Here is a 17,037-nt window from a genome sequence, read left to right as displayed (position 1 = left end):
GGCGACATCGTTCTAAAGGATTTTCCTCTATAGCTTTGGTTATTTCAGTTTGTCGCTCTATTCCAATGTATTTTGACCTTGTTGATATCCTTTTTCGCTCACAGGAGCTTAAGCTTTGTGACTAATTATCTAGCTAGAAAAGCTTCAACCTTTGACAATTTAGTTCGAGTGGAAGAGATTCCCCTAGTTTGTCGCCTTTAGTTTGTTCTTATGTATTTGGCTTTTTTTTGTGGGCGTTAAATTTCCTGCTTTGATTTAATTTAACACATATTTTCCTTCCAAAAAAAAAGATAAATTAAATAGTTATTAAGTAATTTTTAAATCTTTTTTTGTTTCGGTTGGATGGACAAATAAAAAGAGGGGCCCAAAAGGCCCAAATTGTAAACAAAAGACTTGGAGATATGGCTTTAAAAACCCTAAACCCGAACTATCATCATCATCTTGTACCCTGAGCTGAATATTCGAAACCCTAAATCTAACTCTACTGGTTGAGCTTCCGCCGTACGAAATTCCTCTGGTAAGCACGCTTTCTTCTTCCATTTTCCTTTTGAACAATGAAAATCATCGCGCTCTCTGCAAATAACAGTACTGAAATGTGTTGAATGTACAAAACAATCTCATCTAAAGTTAATTGGGTCTGCTTTACCATCTAGAGTTTTCTACAAAGGTAGGGTGTTGCAATACAAGTAATGCGCCTCAGATTGTCTTAGTGTGCTTAAATTGTCTCTGATGTTGATCCGATCTAGCTTAGACAATTCATGATGAAAACTGTTTTGGAGACCTGAACTGAAGAGACACAGTCTATAATAATTCATGTTTGTTTTTCATTCTAGTATGATTAAAAATGATTTTATGTTCCTGAGTGCTTATTCCTTGGATCTGAGAGTTTAGGAGTCACATGGGGTTCTTATGCTAATGTTTTGGGGTTTTCTGTTAAGATTTTTACACCAATCCTAGTCTTGATCTGAACCCTTGTTGATTTTGATGGCCTTTGAGTTTGAATTTTTACTTTCGTTAATGTCATGTTCACTAGTATTTATATTCTTGCTTTCATCTCAATACCAGTAAAAAAGTCTCTGAGGATGATCAGAAATATTACTTTCGTTCTTCCGAGTTGTCCATGCGGAAAATTCATGGAGACCTGAACTGAAGAGGCTTTATTACACCTCCTCCCTCACTGTCCCCTTTGAGATAAGTAGTGTTTTGTTTTGATAAAATTTATATGCTAGTTTTGGGGTTTTCTGCTAAGTTTTGACACAAACCATCCTGTTTTTTTATCTGAATGATCTGAGTTTTTCTTAGTTTTATGAATCATGTTCATTAGTCTACATATGTGGTTCTATCTCAATACCAGTTAAAAGAGTCTCTGAGGATGATCAAAAAATAACTTTCGTTCTTCCGAGTTATCCATGCGGAAAATACATGGAGACCTGAACTGAAGAGACTTTCTTACACATGTCTTCCTTCATTTTTTTGTTTACTATCTTGTTTCACAATATTATGTCCCTTCTTCTGCTTGTATGAGTTTTATTGTCTGAAGTCTGTCTTGCCCTGAAACGAACTAAATAGCCTTTGAGGATGATAAAAAAAATAACTTTCGTTCTTCCGAGTTACCCATGCGGAAATTACATGGAGACCTGAACTGAAAAGGCTTTCTAATACATCTTTTCCTCCTTGCTCCTCCCTATGAGGATGATTAGTCGTCTATTTAAACTAATGAAAACAGTTTAAGCTCTTTTAATTCAGGTTTGTATTACTGTTTTATTATCAATTAGCTCCTGTACTTGTGTATATTATGTATTCTGAACTCTGTCCTGCCTTGAACCATTCAAATATAGCCTCTGGGGATGTTAAAAAAAATTAACTTTCGTTCTTCCGAGTTGTACATGCGGAAAATACATGGAGACCTGAACTGAAGAGGCTTTCTTACATGTTTTCCTTCAGTTTTATGTTCACTATATTCAGTTGCTTTAGCTAAGCTTGATTGCAATATACCTGTTTGCTTACTGCCTTATTAATGGATCAACTCTTCTGCTTGTATGAGTTTAATTGTCTGAAGCCTGTCCTGCTCTGAAACCAACCTAAATAGCCTCTGAGGATGATCAGAAAAATAACTTTCGTTCTTCCGAGTTATCCATGCGGAAATTATATGGAGACCTGAACTGAAGAGGCTTGCTAATCTTTTTTATCTTTCCCTTTGTGCCGCATCTTCCTTCTATAATTTCTGTATTATGATATTTTTATTCATTGGAGTTTATTTAAAATTTTAGTCTTTTAATGCCTTAGTTTCTTCCTTTCTTGCTTCAATTTATTATTTCCGATTTTCTTATGGTAGTTTCCATTTTATTTGCAGCATTTTGCTACTGCCGTTCAGTTCCTGCTAAAATGAGGTATTTCTTCTTTTCCTGTCCACTTCGTGAATTCTGTATTATTATCCTTTTAGTTATTATCTCATATTTGACATTTTTGTTTTTTTGAACCCCTACTTTTGCTCTCAAGCCGGCCAATGGAGGAAGATGTAAGTTCTTTTATTCTTCAAGGATATTTATCATGTTAAGTTTGACATCATGATCTTGACACTGTACTTGTTGTGCATGTTTTCCATCTTCTATCTACACAGCCTCGTGTGCTGAACATCTGTATTTATGTACATGAAATCATGGTTTTGTACAATTTGACCTGATCTTGAGTAGCATCTTATCTTTTGTATTTCCCGATATCAGTTATACCATCGCTTTTCCAGGGAGGAAATTGATTTTTATTTGTGGTGATGGCTAAATCGTTTTTCCTAGATTGGGTTTCAAGTTATGAACAAAAAATTCATCAGTAGGATTTCCAAGCATGTAATTTAGTTGACATGTTTCCATTAATTAATTTGGTGATATGTGACCATATGGCCTGGACATTTCCTTTCTTGTACAGACGACTAAGAATGAAGAAGAGGAATTCAACACTGGACCACTTTCTGTTCTGATGATGAGTGTTAAAAATAATACTCAGGTATGTTTGTTTTACATTAGACTAGATAGTACTATGGATTCTGAGGCAGTAGAAGGCATTTTATGTGAGGTTTTACCCTAACACGTCAACCTGTGTAGGTACTGATAAATTGTAGAAATAACAAGAAGCTTCTGGGTCGTGTCAGGGCTTTTGATAGGCACTGCAACATGGTTCTTGAAAATGTTAGGGAAATGTGGACTGAGGTATTCTTTGTTTATTTTGATTTTCTTTACCCTTACTTAAGCCTGATTTTATATGGAACAAAGAGCTCTTAGTTTATCTGCTAGAAAAAACACTTGATAAGATCCAATAAGTGCTCTTTTGCCTGTATCCAAACAAACGAGCTCTAAGAACTCATTTGGATTTGGACTAAAAAGGTACTTATTGGAGTTAATCTAGCACTAGAGATAAGCTTCAATTTGTGCTCTTTGATTTGCGTACGAACAGGTTTTACTACATCAGCTAAATGTGTTGTGTGTGTGTAACCAGGTGCCAAAGACTGGTAAAGGAAAGAAAAAGGCCCAACCTGTCAACAAGGACAGGTTTATAAGTAAAATGTTCCTTAGAGGGGATTCTGTGATAATTGTTCTCAGGAACCCCAAGTGATGACTTGATATGGACATATAGATAGATTGTGATGTGGGTCTATTCTTCAATGACGAGTTCCATTTGTATTTGGATATCTATTTTCATTGGCTGCATCTAAGTTGGATGTGGAGGGCACTTTCATTAATGGACTCTAGTATTGATTTAGTAGCAGAATCCTCTGATATACATCTTATTTTGTATTTTTGTATTGATGTCTGCACCTGTATGACACAAGCAGCTCTAATGAAAAATTGTTAGTGATCAACTGCAGTGGAAGAAGGTTGTAGTGCAATGATCTTCTGTGGGATTCATATCATTTGTGTTTCATTAGTTCTTTTTCTTTCTCTTTGCACAATGCATTATAAATGTTAACAAAGGCAAGAGAAATTGGAAGCAAAAGTATTATACACCATCAATGCTCAGAAATAGGAAGCACGGGTCTTTGTGTTTGTGTAGAAGTTAAATAAAAGTAAAGGTTTTGTTTTGTGAAATTGATCACGGAGTGTTGTGAATTTCTTTAAATGGAATGCAACTTCATTTTATTTTATAATTTACACATTTGATTTAAGTCATTATCCAATCCTTGGTGTCCCCTATCGCTTTTACCAAATTTTTAAAGATTAAGGATAGTAGTTAAAATTAGTTATGGGCAATAAATTTGTAGTTTTTAAAAAAAACTTTTAAAAATCACCTTTATATGAAGTTCTCTCTCCACATTAGCATTTCACATCATGCAAATTTTTGGAAACATGAAAATTCTTTAAATGTGGACAATTAAATATGAAGGTAAACATGGAACTACTTTATAGAAAATGTAAAATTATTTATTTTTTGAGCCAAGAAAAAGTAAAAAAAAAAGTGACTTATAATGGGAGACAGATGAAGTATAATTTACACATTTGATTATATAATATTCACATTTGAATTAAGTTATTCAATCCTGGTGTCCCACCCCACAAGCCAAGTGACATGTCAATTTATAATTTACACATTTGATTAAGTCATTATTCAATCCCCGGTGTCCCACCCCACAAGCCAAGTGACATGTCGATTTATAATTTACAGATTTGTTTTTATAATTTAAACATTTGATTTAATGACATCTAATTGTTTAGTGAAATGTCAATTTATATTAATGAAATATGTAACGTAAGATATTAAAATATTAAAGGAAATATTTTTTGTTTTTTGTTACTTAAATGACATCTAGTCATTTAAGATGTCATTTAATGAAATGGCAATTAATTAAGTCATTGAAAATTGATGTAACTTTTGATATTAAAATATGGCTTAAATACTCTAGGGGTCTCTGAAATTGTACCCCGTATCAAAATAAGTCCCTGAAATTTTTTTTTCCGATTCCGGGTCCCTAGAAAAATTTGTTTGATCAAAATAAGTCCCTACGCCGGAGAAGACAGTGGTTGCCTCCTCATTGTTTCCACAAACCATGAAATAACATGTTTAAAACACTCCTAGACCTTCATATATCTGATCTGGGCGAAGAAATCGCAAGAAACAAAGCTAAAACAAAGAAACCGAGAAGCTCCATAAATTCCGGCGAGAAGAAATCAACTTGCGACTGACCTTTTCTCTTCAACTGTGACGACCCAGCCCACGAGACCACCACCACTGAGTTCCTGAGGACGAGACGAAGCCGGCCCAACACCCTGGTCGTAGCGCCGCCATGACCGCCGTCGTCAACCACCGTCTTCTCCGGCGTAGGGACTTATTCTGATTAAAAAAACAATTCCAGGGATCCGGAATCGGGAAAAAAATTTTCAGGGACTTATTTTGATACGGGGTACAATTTCAGGGACCCCTAGAGTATTTAAGCCTTAAAATATTAAAGAAAATATGAGCTAAATGCCCATGCCCTCTTCACCTGATCTTATGCTCTCAGCTTTCCTTTAATTCCATCTTCCCCTACCTATGGAACATTTCAAACACACATAGCGAAATAAGTGCAATTGTGGACGAAATGAAATTTAGGGTAAATTATTAATTATATTGAAAGATTGTTGATTAGTAAAGGATCAGATTGATTTGACTTAAACCACAGGTAAATTGTACTTAATTTACTACTATGAAGAATGCACTAATGCAAAAGATTAAAACTTAGGGTTGAATTTTATCGCATTTGCGGTGTTTCCATGTCACAGTTCAATTGACCAACGCGAAATGCACTGAATCTTTTTGTCCCTTTCCATTTCAATCAGAAATATCTTCTTAAAAACCAAATTTATGCATTGACATTTGACAATTAGCTAAACGGAGATAATAGATAACTGACTGAGAAAATCTTGATAGGTAGGTGTGGCTGTTTCTTTATGAAAGTGCCTAGAGTAACTACAACTCAAAAGTGTTTTCCTTCATCTTGGTCTAATGTTTTAGCCACAAATCGATTCCACCTCAACGCAAAAACTAGGTCTTCCAGCATCAGCCTCAACTCGATTCTGACAGCTTGAAGAGATTTCAAAATTTTCATCCAAACATGTTGGAGAAGTGAGAAACCACATTTGAGAAGGTTGGATGCACTTCAGTGAGTACCAAATGCATAGCCAAATATATACTCAGTGTGTTTGTATAAACACTCACACTGACTTAAAAGTACTTAGTTTAATCTATCCCAAAATCTCCTCCATTCACTAAATATCAAAGAAATGTGGGAAATGTCTCCCTTGCCAAAACCAATGCTTAAGTGTGCAAGAAAATAATCTGTTTCAAGATAACTACCACAAGCTTGAAGGGATCCTTAGACTAGATGAACAAAAATGAAAAAGGGCTCGCAACTAGCAGATACAAAACTGACTCAAAGAAGCATAATCTATAAATACCAGAGCCTAGAATAAGAACTCATAGCAACATCTCTGCAATCTGAATTGCGTTAAGTGCAGCTCCCTTACGAATTTGATCCCCGCATACAAATATGTCCAACCTGTGTAAATCCATCAGATGTAAAATGCTTGTGGTAAATTGCAATGCTAATTGAAAACAAAATAACATATTGCCAAGGAGGAAATTACCCTTGATTCCCATCTTGTGACAGGTCACGGCGAATCCTACCAACAGCAACATCATCCTTATTAGACACTTCCAATGGAGTTGGAAAATGGTTGGCTTCACGGTCATCAATTACCACTACACCTGGAGCATTCTTCAGAATCTCTCTTGCAGTGTCCTGAAGAAATCAATACCAAATCAATTACGAAGTGGGATCTTCAGGATCTTCAGGACAAGTTTTCTCACTCCAAAGTCCAAATGCATTTTATAACCATGACGGTGCACAAACAAAAAATGACAGGACCACACTTTAAATTGAAAGGGAACATTCCAAATTACTAATAGAATTAGGTATAACTCACTGGTGGGTTAGTTCTCACTAATCTCATTAACAAACTTCAATATTATTGACTCAATCAGTCTTAGCAAAGTGAAGATATCAGAGCTTTCAAACAAAGGAACATGTAGGAAATTTTATGCTCATGTAATGATGTACAAACTACCAATTTGATCCTAGTACGGCAAACCAACAAACACATATCATGCACATTTTACTGCCTTGTGTTTTTGGAGGGGGAAATTGTTCAGTCCAAAATAAATATGAAAAAGCATGGAATATTGTTCAGTCCAAAATAAACATGAAAAAGCATGGAATATATTGAGCTGAGTGCTGGATTTGGGATAAAAAGTTAAATTCAACTTTGTGACTGATTTGGCTGACACATAAAAACATGAACTACCTCATCTAGGGGTCTCTCAAATTGAAGATTCACACTCTCAGCATGAGCTCGCATGACAGGAACTCGTATACATGTAGCAGTAACTTTAACGTCCTTGTCATTCTGCAAAAGTTTAAAAGTGAGATAAGCAAGGTATAGGAATTCCATAGTGAAAAAAAGAAGCTAAGAAACATGATTTAAAAACTCAATTTCAACTTACCCAGATTTTTCTTGTTTCCTTGACCATTTTCATTTCTTCTTCATTATATCCGTTTGAAAGAACAGATGCATTGTGAGAGAATATATTAAAAGCATACTGCAAAATAACAACTTCATCAGGAAGTAGTTCTTGAGTTTCTGATCACAAGAGATGCATACAAAATTGCACATACCTGCTCCCTAAATATTTTACATGTCGGCGATTTTCCTTCTAATACCTTGAAGTGAAAAAAGGTGACAAAAATATCAATTACAATAGTAGAATTTGCACGAAGCTAACAAGCTATGCAGATCAACCAAACCTCACGAGTTTGCAGCTCAAGCTCTTCCATTGCAGCAGCACCAGCACCACTAGCAGCCTGATAGGTACTAACAACCATACGCAACACCTGCAACATTTAGCAATGGTAGGGAAATGGAACAAGTTTAAAGAGTAAAAACACCACAAAAATACATAAATTCACCCCAAAATGACACTAGAACCCAACCCCAATTGAACATTATCCATAAGAAATGAATTGAGTAAACAAGATAAATACCATTTCGAAGCAAATTGACATTCATTCACCATCACATATCAATTTGGCAATTCAGCCATTGATTCAAAAATCACATATAAGTACAAATACAAGAATTGACACTAAAATGACACCAGAACAGAACTCAACCCAAATCGAAGACTATCTGGATTGAATAAACAAGAAAAAACCATTTCTAAGCAATTGGGAAATCCAGCCACTGATAAAAAATGACATATGAATTGACATGAAAATCAGAAAAGGAATTGAAAGAGTTGAACCTTAGCTCTTCGATGAAGAGGGGTAGCAGCCATTAAGCAGATAATGGTGGAGCAATTAGGGTTGGCAATGAGGGCACCTTTCCCTGTTCCAAGCTTGATACCTTCCATGGCTTCAGGGTTCACCTCAGGAATCACCAGCGGCACCGTCTCATCCATTCGAAACGCGGAGCTATTGTCGACCACGACGGTTCCTCGTTCCACAGCGATGGGTCCAAACTCCCTGCTGATGGAACCACCGGCGCTGAAGAGGGCAATGTCGACGCCGTCGAAGCTCTCCGGCGTGAGCTCCTCGACGACGTAGTCCTTGTCCTCGAATGTGAGGCGGCGGCCGGCGGAGCGCTTGGAGGCGAGCATCTTGATGGAGCGGTAGGGGAAGTCGCGGTCGGAGAGGACGGAGAGAAACTCTTGGCCGACGGCGCCGGTGACACCGACGATGGCGATGGAGGGGGCGTTTTCTTGAAGGGACATTCGGATCTTAGTGGGGCCCGCCGCGAATCTGGGTTTGGGTCGGGTTGGGAGGGCGGAGGAGAAGAGGTGAGGGTGGCGCGAAAGAGAGAGTGAAGCCATTGTCGTCGGCTGGTAGTGGAGTGGCGGCTGTCAGTGTAAGCAAAAGTTGTGGATTTGAAAACAGGAAACAGAGGGTGTAATACACTTTGTGCTTCTTGTCCTAAATAAATATATTCAAAAACCAACCAAACCCTTTGGTTTTTAGGAAAATGTTTCACAATAATAATGTTTAGTGGACAAATCACTAACACAAAAGATAGGTGGAGATTGATTTTTTAAAAAAAAAAGATAGGTAGAGTCGTAGAGATTAAAGATCATGTGATTTTAGAAAAAAATTTTTATACATTATTTGGTGATACGCGTACCTTTATTGAATACTTTATTTACATTTATTTTACTGCCATGAAAAAATGTAAGGAATTTGTCTATCTCACACATGCAAGTCGAACGTTGTTTTCGGCGAGTTGGGCAGGAGGGAAAGAGGCTCCTTGTGTGAAGGTAGCGTCGTCTCGCGTAGGAGGTGGGGTCTCAACTATTTTTTTTAACTCGTCTTGATCAAGGTGTTTTTTTCCCTTTGTGGCATTGTATCGGCAAGGCAACATTTGACCGCAGAACTCGCCTCATTAGAAAGTATTTCTCACCCTACCTGGACACCAATAGCAACCTTGTTTTAGTGAGTTATATTAGTCTTGCAATTTTGACTTGTGTGTGGTAAATATCAAATGTCTTCTAAAAAATAAGGCTCGTAACATTCTAACTCTATTTAAACACATAATAGTCTTTTTTTGTTGAACCCACATTGTCTTTCACGACGGCAATAGACATTTACTTTATTAAATAAAAGTAAAATTATTTATACTATCATATTTAATCTAATGGAAAATGAAAAAAATAAATAAAAGAGAGCTTAGCCCGAAGTGCAATTCATGAACTAATTTCAATTTTCAGAGCCAGCGTAAGCATTATCTCACCGAGTGGAGGCATGAAAAAAAACAATAGAGTTGACTAATCGTGAACTACAGAGCTGAGAAGCCTTAGATGAAGAGTTTTTTGATCCAGTGCCGAAAACGGTTACCCCTCCATGGAGGTTACTGGTGAATCCAACTGAAAAACACGAGCCATGTCCACATTTTCAACTGTTCTAAGTCTTTATTTTTCTCTTTGCACCAATATAATGTAAATCACAGATCCTAATGCATAAATAGAAAACTAAGATTTTGCAGCGTTGACGCAAATCCACACTCTTTTTTTTCAAAATTGCCACCCTTTATATATCTAATTACTTTTAGTATCATTTAATTAGATTATAATATATGATATATCTGATGTCTATAGTGACCGGGTCAATATTAGATGGCAATGAAGAAAAACTGAGACACTGACCAAGTATTGATTGCAAAATGCAATGTTAGGGAGTTCTTCTTCTTCTGATATGGCTCCTTCTCCTCCAAAGCATGATTTGTTCCTCAGCTTTAGAGGGGAAGATACCCGTGACAACTTCACTAGTCATCTCTATGCTCAACTTTGCAGCAAAAATATAGAAACCTTCATAGATAACAGGCTAGCCAGAGGCGATGAGATCTCACTAGCACTCTATACAGCAATTGAAGATTCAATGATTTATGTCATCGTTTTCTCGGAACACTATGCTTCTTCGTCGTGGTGTTTGGATGAACTTGTTAAGATTCTGGAGTGCAGGAAGAAATATGGAAGGGAGGTGATACCGGTTTTCTACAAGGTGGATCCATCAAATGTTAGGCACCAAAGAGGGAGTTATGCAGATGCTTTTGTTAAGCATGAACTGCGATTCAAGGATGAAGTAACACGGAGGTGGAAGGATGCTCTAGCTGAAGCAGCTGGACTCTCAGGCTGGGATTCACAAGTCACCAGGTGAATGGCTATTTTACATTCTCTTTTACTTGCATACTAGTGAAAATTGTGTTGATTGATTCCACTTTAATCATGTTTTATTTTTCTGTGACCAATTTACATTCTCTTTTATGATATTTTACTAGATCACACACACGTCTTTTGACTTTGTATATTTGTTGTTTTTCCTGACACCAGAACTGTTTATCATGTGTATAGCAAGCAATGCTGTAATCTTCATTTTTTGGCATATTCAGAAGTAATAATATGACACCATTCAGTGGCTCTAATTTCAAATGTTCTTTCCTATCAAAGACTAATGTTTTAGTTCCTTTTATTATGTGTCAGGCCAGAATCCATACTTGTTGCAGATATTGTGGAAGATATTTTAAGAAAATTGGATCGTTCTTTCTCAAGTGATAATCAAGGAATGGTTGGAATGGACAATCACGTTGCACTAATCCAGTCCTTGTTGCACCTTGAGTCAGAGGCTGTTCGGATCATAGGAATTTGGGGCATGGGAGGAATAGGTAAAACAGCAATTGCTAGTGCAGTATATCACAAAATGGCAACTCAATTCAGTTCAAGCAGCTTCGTTCTTAATGTTCACGAAGAAATAGAAAGAGAGGGAGTACACCGTACTCGAAACAGATATTTGTCAGAGCTTCTGAAGAAGGAAGGCACATCCTCTGGATTAAGGTTGTCATTTGATAGGCTCCAAAGGAAAAAGGTGCTCCTTATCCTCGATGACGTCAAGAAATGGGGTCCAGTTAAAGAATTAATTGGAGGACGTGACAACTTCGGCCGGGGAAGTAGAATTGTTCTTACTAGTAGAGACATGCAAGTTCTTAAGAATTGTGAAGCTGATGAAATATATGAAGTCAAGGAGATGAATGTTCAAGACTCTCTGCAGCTATTCAGTTTAAATGCCTTTAAACAAACCCATCCCATAAAAACCTATATGGGCTTATCAGAAAAAGTATTAAATTATGCAAAAGGGATTCCATTAGCTCTCAAAGTTTTGGGCTCATTTCTTTATGGTAGAACAAGGGAAGCATGGGAAAGTGAGTTGCTAAAGCTGGAAAGGCTTCCAGATCTTGACATTTTCAATGTGTTGAAGTTAAGTTTTGATGGGCTTGATGATGAACAAAAGGATATATTTCTTGACATAGCTTGTTTCTATAGAGGACATATCGAGAATATGGTAGCACAAACACTAGATAGCTGTGGTTTCTCTGCTGACATTGGATTGGATGTTCTCAAAGATAGGTGCCTTATATATATTTTGGAAGGTAGAATCGTAATGCATGATCTAATACAGGAAATGGGAAAAGAAGTTGTTCGCCAACAATGTGTCAACAATCCTGCAAAACGGAGTCGATTATGGAAGGACAAAGAAGTTTGTCATGTTCTAAGACAGAACAAGGTACATTCTTCTGTAGCTCAAATCCTACTAGATAAGTCACATAGCTATCTAACTCGTGTGTTTACTTTTAGGGGACAGATGCAATCCAGTGTATATATCTCGATACATGCAAAATAAAAACAGTTCAACTACATTCTGAAACTTTCAGAAAGATGCATAATCTGAGAATGCTCCAGTTCTACAAGTCTTCTGACTTTTGGCAAGGCTCAAATCTGGTCCTTCCTACATTTCTTGACAGTCTTCCAGATGAATTAAGAATTCTTCGTTGGGACGGCTTCCCTCAAAGATCTTTGCCGTTGCAATTTTTCCCGGAAAATCTTGTTAAACTTGATATGCGTCATAGCCACCTTGAACAACTTTGGGAGGGAGATAAGGTATTTCTAGCTTTATATTATGTTCCTTTTTGTTTTAGTGATGAAAAGTCTTTAGTAGGACTGGATGCTAAAAATCAGTTTCTCATGTGTTCAATAATAATATAGTTCACTTGTTTGTTATGCTATTATGTGTGTCTGGTTAATTTCATAAACTTTTCTTTTTGTTACTTAATGATTCACATCATGTGTCAGGATTTGCCCAATTTGAAAAGGCTCGATCTTAGTTATTCTTGGAAGCTGATTCGAATACCAGACCTCTCTTTGTGTCCAAATATTGAGGAAATAATTCTTAGTCATTGTAAATGCTTGATTCAAGTTCACTCCTCGAGTTTCCTCAGCAAGCTCAAATGTTTATATTTAAATGGTTGTGTTGAGCTTAGGAGTTTAAATCTTCCCAGTAATATTCTATCAACATCTTCTGGGTTAGTTGTTCTCTGTAAGTGTAGCAGGCTTGAAGAGTTTTTAATCAGTGGCAGAACTGAGGTGGTTCAATCATATGGTACACCGCGTTGTGATGGATACTGGGGAGCAGAAGAAATTTTTCATTATGCAAAAGTTAACCTGCGTTTGGACGCAGGAGAAGTTTTCACTGATGCTGAAGCTAACCTGTCTCATGGAAATCTTATCCAGTTTAATGCAAAAGGTTACATGAAGGCTAAATATTGTTCAGATACTTTTGACCCCATTGTTAGCATAAGAGAACCGGTGGATGGTATACACTTACTGAACATGAAAGTGATGAGAGAAACTATGCCCTCATTATTTCCAAGTCTCAATGAGCTTTGTTGGTTAGATATATCTGACTGTGAATCACTTACCAGCCTTCCAATTGACATTTGTAAGTTGAAATTTCTAAGAAGACTTTATCTCCGTGGTTGCTCAAATTTGGAGAATTTCCCTGAAATTGAGGATACAATGGAAAATTTAAAGGTGCTCATCTTAGATGAAACAGCTATAAAGAAACTACCTTCATCCTTGCACCGATTTGTTGGGCTTGAAGAGTTGAGCTTACACAACTGCCCAAGGCTTGAGATTATTCCCTCTTCTATTGGAAGTCTCACCAAACTCTGCAAGTTACGTCTTACCTGCTGTGAATCACTTGAAACTTTTCCAAGCAGCATTTTCAACTTGAAGTTGACAAAACTTGATTTGCATGGTTGCACAATGCTAAAGACCTTCCCAGAGATCTTGGAGCCTGCAGAAAGTTTTGCTCACATTAACTTAACAAAAACAGCAATTAAAGAACTGCCTTCATCCTTGGATAATTTGATTGGGCTTCGAACCTTGCGTTTGAACTTGTGCAGTGATCTTGAGTCACTTCCAAACAGCATTGCTAATCTAAGCCTTCTATCCGAGCTTGATTGTTCAGGCTGCGGCAAATTAACTAAAATCCCAAATGATATTGGTTGCTTGTCATCCTTAAGGGAATGGTCACTGCATGATAGCGGTGTTGTGAGCCTTCCAGAGAGTGTTGCTCATCTATCAAGCTTGAAATCACTTGACTTGAGTGATTGCAAAAAGCTTGAATGTATCCCAAAGCTTCCACCATATCTAAAACAGTTGCTGGCGTTTGATTGTCCATCCATTAGAAGAGTGATGTCAAACTCAAGGTTTGAACTCCCATCAGGTTCCAAAGAGGTCACCTTCAAATTTCATTTTACCAATAGTCAAGAACTGGATGCAGTTGCTAGAAGTAATATTGTGGCTGCTGCTTGGCTAAGGATGACTGAGGAGGCTTATAGGTCCGTATTCTTTTGCTTTCCAGGGAGTGCAGTTCCACAATGGTTTCCTTACCGTTGCGAGGGACATTCAGTAACTGCAAGTAAAGATTCTCTAAATTGGTTCAGTGATAACAGACTCATTGGTTTCGCCCTATGTGTCGTTTTGCAAATTGAAGACATGGATGATATAAATGATAGAACTGGTTCTTTGCCATACGAGTTAAAATTTGAATATGGTGATGGAATGAAGAAATCTCTAAATCATGATGAGCTAAAAAGCCATTTCTACTGGAAGAGACAAGTTAGGACTTTCGTCCAAGATCACACTTTCCTATGGAAACATCACTTGGACTCTGCAAGCATCAGAAACATTCTTTCTGACGCCCCCAACTTAAATTTCAAGATCCACAAATATGAGGATGTTTATTTGCGGTCATCTCATACAGACAGCTTGCTTTTGAATATCAGAAAATATGGGAAGCCATATTCTAAGCCAGCTTTCACGGTAAAAGAGTGTGGAATATGCCCTCTTTATGCCAAAGAAAAAAGAAGAGTATGGCGTTGCTGGTGACTATTCCAGCTTTCTAAAAGTTCCAATTAATGACATTGAAGAATCTAGTTGGAGCAAAGCTGCATAATCTGTTCTGTGGCAACACAAGAAGATTGGTTGAAGACCTTTGGTGAGCCCCCTGGTCTCATGTTATTCCCAGTCAAGTCTCTATCTACAGGAAAGTATTTTATCATTGTTTAAACTGGCTTGTTGTGAATACTTGTTTCAAGCCTTAAATGTTGAAATTTTATTCTCTGTTTCTGATTTTTGTTTTTTATTTTGGCATTAAGAAGTACCGTTTTTTTTTAACATTCAGAAGTACTTGAAACAGGTTGTTATATGGAAACTTGTCTGTTTTCCCATAACTCCATTTTCCTCCTCCAACATCTCTACCAAGAACACATCATTCTTCTCAGCTGGCTTCCCCTATTTGTTTACTTATTATTTTGGCTTCATTATTAGGATATCGCCAAACATGGCTACTTGGTAGATAGGTTAGTCCCCTAAGCATGATTACAAGGGTTTGGACCCGGGCAATGTGTATGGAAAATGATTTATTGGGAGAGGCAAAACCCACTTCAATGATCTCTACGCTCGAAACTGTTTCACACAATGAAAAAATCTGGAGAAGCTCCATTGGAACGGGTAAAATCACTGAAACATGTTAAGGCTAATAAATGTTCCTAGTTTTTATTTCAAGGTTCTGACTAATTACTGTCATAGGTCATATGTGAATCTCATATCATTGAATTAGGCTTTCTTAGGGAGTTATAAAACCAGAAAACTGTTTACTTGGTCATGCTGGAATAGCTAAATGTAATAAGGTTTTCCTTATTGATCTTGGTTTGGGTAATTGGGTGTGTTGTGCTTCGCTTTGTTTCCACTTTCTGTATCGCTATGAATAAGTGATTCTTTTGTTGAAATTGATAATAGGTGATATTTTTTTATTTCAGGTCTTTCGAATTTATATGGATATGGTGGACACACAAACTCGTTTCATTTTATACATCCAGTCCCTTACTATCAAGCTTGTATACCCATTTTCATGTTGAACACTCATCACAGACACAGAGGATGCCCGTTTTATTTGATTCCATGATTTATAAATGCTGTTGAGCATTTATGGGTTATTTTAGTGTAAACTGTGGCTTGAAAGTTAATATGAGGACCATTTTAAATTTTTAACGTATAGCTTTTTGAATATAGCTCGATGCTTTAATTCCTTTTTGAATTCTTGCTATGCATTTTTCAAATGTTGACCCACGCAGTAGGAGCCTTGACATTTCTGCAAATTTTCTGTAGAATAAAGATAGACATCAATTCACTTAAAAGGCACAAAATTATGGTGTCTATGCGAGTAAAAATAGGAGAAATGGTAGCAGTTAAGTGAACATAGGAGTTAACAGCATAAGTGTATGTTTGGTTTCCAAGTTTTTAATTGAAAACCACGTTCTATGCATTGGAGTGCCGAATTTTGTATTTTGTATTCTGAGGGACAATCAACAATGTGAAAAGGAAGTTTCAAGGTAGCATTGGCCTTCCATTGAACTAAACATATTTAACACACTAATGAAGAAGTAAAATTTCCCTGCTTTGACTTAAACGACATTGAGTTCAACAAAAATTTAAAGGGTTAGATATGTTTCAGGTCCGTAACATATAGAGCATGATCCAAATTGGTCCCTGAAAAGTTTTTTCATAGCTCTGAAAAATGCTATTCTAATTTAAATAAGAAAAAATGATATGATAGTATATGGCTCATTTTATTAGGGGAAAGTTGCCAAAGCATGTGTACGTCTATATATATATATAATGAGAAAGAAATAGAAGTGAAATAAGTAATAAATGTGAGATATGATATATATGATGTGATAAAAAATAAGAAATATTGAGAAAAATGTGGTGTTTGTGATGTGAGTATGAATGGGGGGTAATGAGCGGTGTATGAATGAGGAGTCCATGTACTTGATAGTTGATATTTTCATTTTAACACATATAGAGAAGGAACTTTTGTCACGTGGAAAGTAAGTTGGACGAAAAGATCAAAGCATGCAGGTTGATATGGTTGTTTGGTAACAAGAAAGAAGGAATATGTAGACTTCGAAAAATGACAAGTATAGAATTATGTAATTATGTTCAGAAGAGAATCATGCATTCCTAATAAAAGTATCATACGAGATGAAAATGTACAAAAATTAATTATCCATAGAAATATGTGATTTTGTTAATACTTGTTTTTAGCATGGACTATTATATATATTTGAC

The 17,037-nt window shown here is 36.6% G+C and overlaps 3 protein-coding genes and 5 non-coding genes across 10 annotated transcripts; 7 read left to right on the top strand and 1 right to left on the bottom strand.

Moving 5' to 3' along the window:
* The first annotated feature begins 393 nt into the window (after nt 1-393).
* LOC130714035 (uncharacterized) lies at nt 394-3,853 on the top strand. The gene is made up of 6 exons (XM_057563885.1): nt 394-517; nt 2,354-2,390; nt 2,500-2,518; nt 2,923-3,000; nt 3,099-3,203; nt 3,490-3,853. The coding sequence occupies exons 2-6, from the start codon at nt 2,386-2,388 to the stop codon at nt 3,604-3,606; spliced, it is 324 nt and encodes a 107-aa protein (XP_057419868.1). The 5' UTR covers nt 394-517; nt 2,354-2,385; the 3' UTR covers nt 3,607-3,853.
* On the top strand, nt 1,073-1,156 carry LOC130716386 (small nucleolar RNA Z159/U59). The gene has a single exon (XR_009012002.1). It is a non-coding gene; the product is annotated as a small nucleolar RNA Z159/U59 (small nucleolar RNA).
* Nucleotides 1,363-1,445, top strand: LOC130716388 (small nucleolar RNA Z159/U59). The gene has a single exon (XR_009012004.1). It is a non-coding gene; the product is annotated as a small nucleolar RNA Z159/U59 (small nucleolar RNA).
* On the top strand, nt 1,569-1,652 carry LOC130716389 (small nucleolar RNA Z159/U59). The gene has a single exon (XR_009012005.1). It is a non-coding gene; the product is annotated as a small nucleolar RNA Z159/U59 (small nucleolar RNA).
* LOC130716390 (small nucleolar RNA Z159/U59) lies at nt 1,838-1,922 on the top strand. The gene has a single exon (XR_009012006.1). It is a non-coding gene; the product is annotated as a small nucleolar RNA Z159/U59 (small nucleolar RNA).
* LOC130716387 (small nucleolar RNA Z159/U59) lies at nt 2,089-2,172 on the top strand. The gene has a single exon (XR_009012003.1). It is a non-coding gene; the product is annotated as a small nucleolar RNA Z159/U59 (small nucleolar RNA).
* A 2,387-nt stretch (nt 3,854-6,240) lies between the features above and the next one.
* LOC130713513 (uncharacterized) lies at nt 6,241-8,986 on the bottom strand. The gene is made up of 7 exons (XM_057563279.1): nt 8,326-8,986; nt 7,829-7,915; nt 7,700-7,744; nt 7,528-7,623; nt 7,329-7,430; nt 6,612-6,766; nt 6,241-6,523 (listed from the first exon to the last, which is right to left on the bottom strand). Exons 1-7 carry the CDS (start codon nt 8,890-8,892, stop codon nt 6,442-6,444), a joined length of 1,134 nt encoding a protein of 377 aa, XP_057419262.1. The 5' UTR covers nt 8,893-8,986; the 3' UTR covers nt 6,241-6,441.
* A 1,176-nt stretch (nt 8,987-10,162) lies between these two features.
* Nucleotides 10,163-15,971, top strand: LOC130715725 (disease resistance protein RPV1-like). Of its 3 annotated transcripts, XR_009011750.1 has the most exons (6): nt 10,163-10,722; nt 11,050-12,127; nt 12,199-12,501; nt 12,694-14,902; nt 15,235-15,417; nt 15,726-15,971. XR_009011750.1 is itself a non-coding variant. In XM_057565844.1 (4 exons), the coding sequence occupies exons 1-4, from the start codon at nt 10,238-10,240 to the stop codon at nt 14,791-14,793; spliced, it is 3,966 nt and encodes a 1,321-aa protein (XP_057421827.1). In that variant the 5' UTR covers nt 10,163-10,237; the 3' UTR covers nt 14,794-15,971. The 3 variants fall into 3 exon arrangements, 1 of the variants encoding a protein (XP_057421827.1); XR_009011749.1 differs by having other exon boundaries at nt 12,694-15,417; nt 15,726-15,970; XM_057565844.1 differs by having other exon boundaries at nt 12,694-15,971.
* The last annotated feature ends 1,066 nt before the right edge of the window (nt 15,972-17,037 follow it).

The sequence above is a fragment of the Lotus japonicus genome, chromosome 4 (assembly GCF_012489685.1).
Source record: "Lotus japonicus ecotype B-129 chromosome 4, LjGifu_v1.2".
Taxonomy (NCBI): domain Eukaryota; kingdom Viridiplantae; phylum Streptophyta; class Magnoliopsida; order Fabales; family Fabaceae; genus Lotus; species Lotus japonicus.
This window is presented reverse-complemented; position numbering and strand designations above follow the sequence as displayed.

What these genes read in the sequence shown, in the direction of transcription:
- LOC130714035 (XM_057563885.1), top strand. An exon ending in GTGTTAAAAATAATACTCAG is followed by an intron (nt 3,001 to 3,098) that starts GTATGTTTGTTT and finishes CAACCTGTGTAG; the next exon opens with GTACTGATAAATTGTAGAAA. An exon ending in TTAGGGAAATGTGGACTGAG is followed by an intron (nt 3,204 to 3,489) that starts GTATTCTTTGTT and finishes GTGTGTAACCAG; the next exon opens with GTGCCAAAGACTGGTAAAGG.
- LOC130715725 (XM_057565844.1), top strand. Translation starts at nt 10,238, where the DNA reads ATGTTAGGGAGTTCTTCTTCTTCTGATATGGCTCCTTCTCCTCCAAAG. An exon ending in TGGGATTCACAAGTCACCAG is followed by an intron (nt 10,723 to 11,049) that starts GTGAATGGCTAT and finishes ATTATGTGTCAG; the next exon opens with GCCAGAATCCATACTTGTTG. An exon ending in AACTTTGGGAGGGAGATAAG is followed by an intron (nt 12,502 to 12,693) that starts GTATTTCTAGCT and finishes ATCATGTGTCAG; the next exon opens with GATTTGCCCAATTTGAAAAG.
- LOC130713513 (XM_057563279.1), bottom strand. Translation starts at nt 8,892, where the DNA reads ATGGCTTCACTCTCTCTTTCGCGCCACCCTCACCTCTTCTCCTCCGCC. An exon ending in TTGAGCTGCAAACTCGTGAG is followed by an intron (nt 7,745 to 7,828) that starts GTTTGGTTGATC and finishes TTTCACTTCAAG; the next exon opens with GTATTAGAAGGAAAATCGCC. An exon ending in TTGAGAGACCCCTAGATGAG is followed by an intron (nt 6,767 to 7,328) that starts GTAGTTCATGTT and finishes TGATTTCTTCAG; the next exon opens with GACACTGCAAGAGAGATTCT.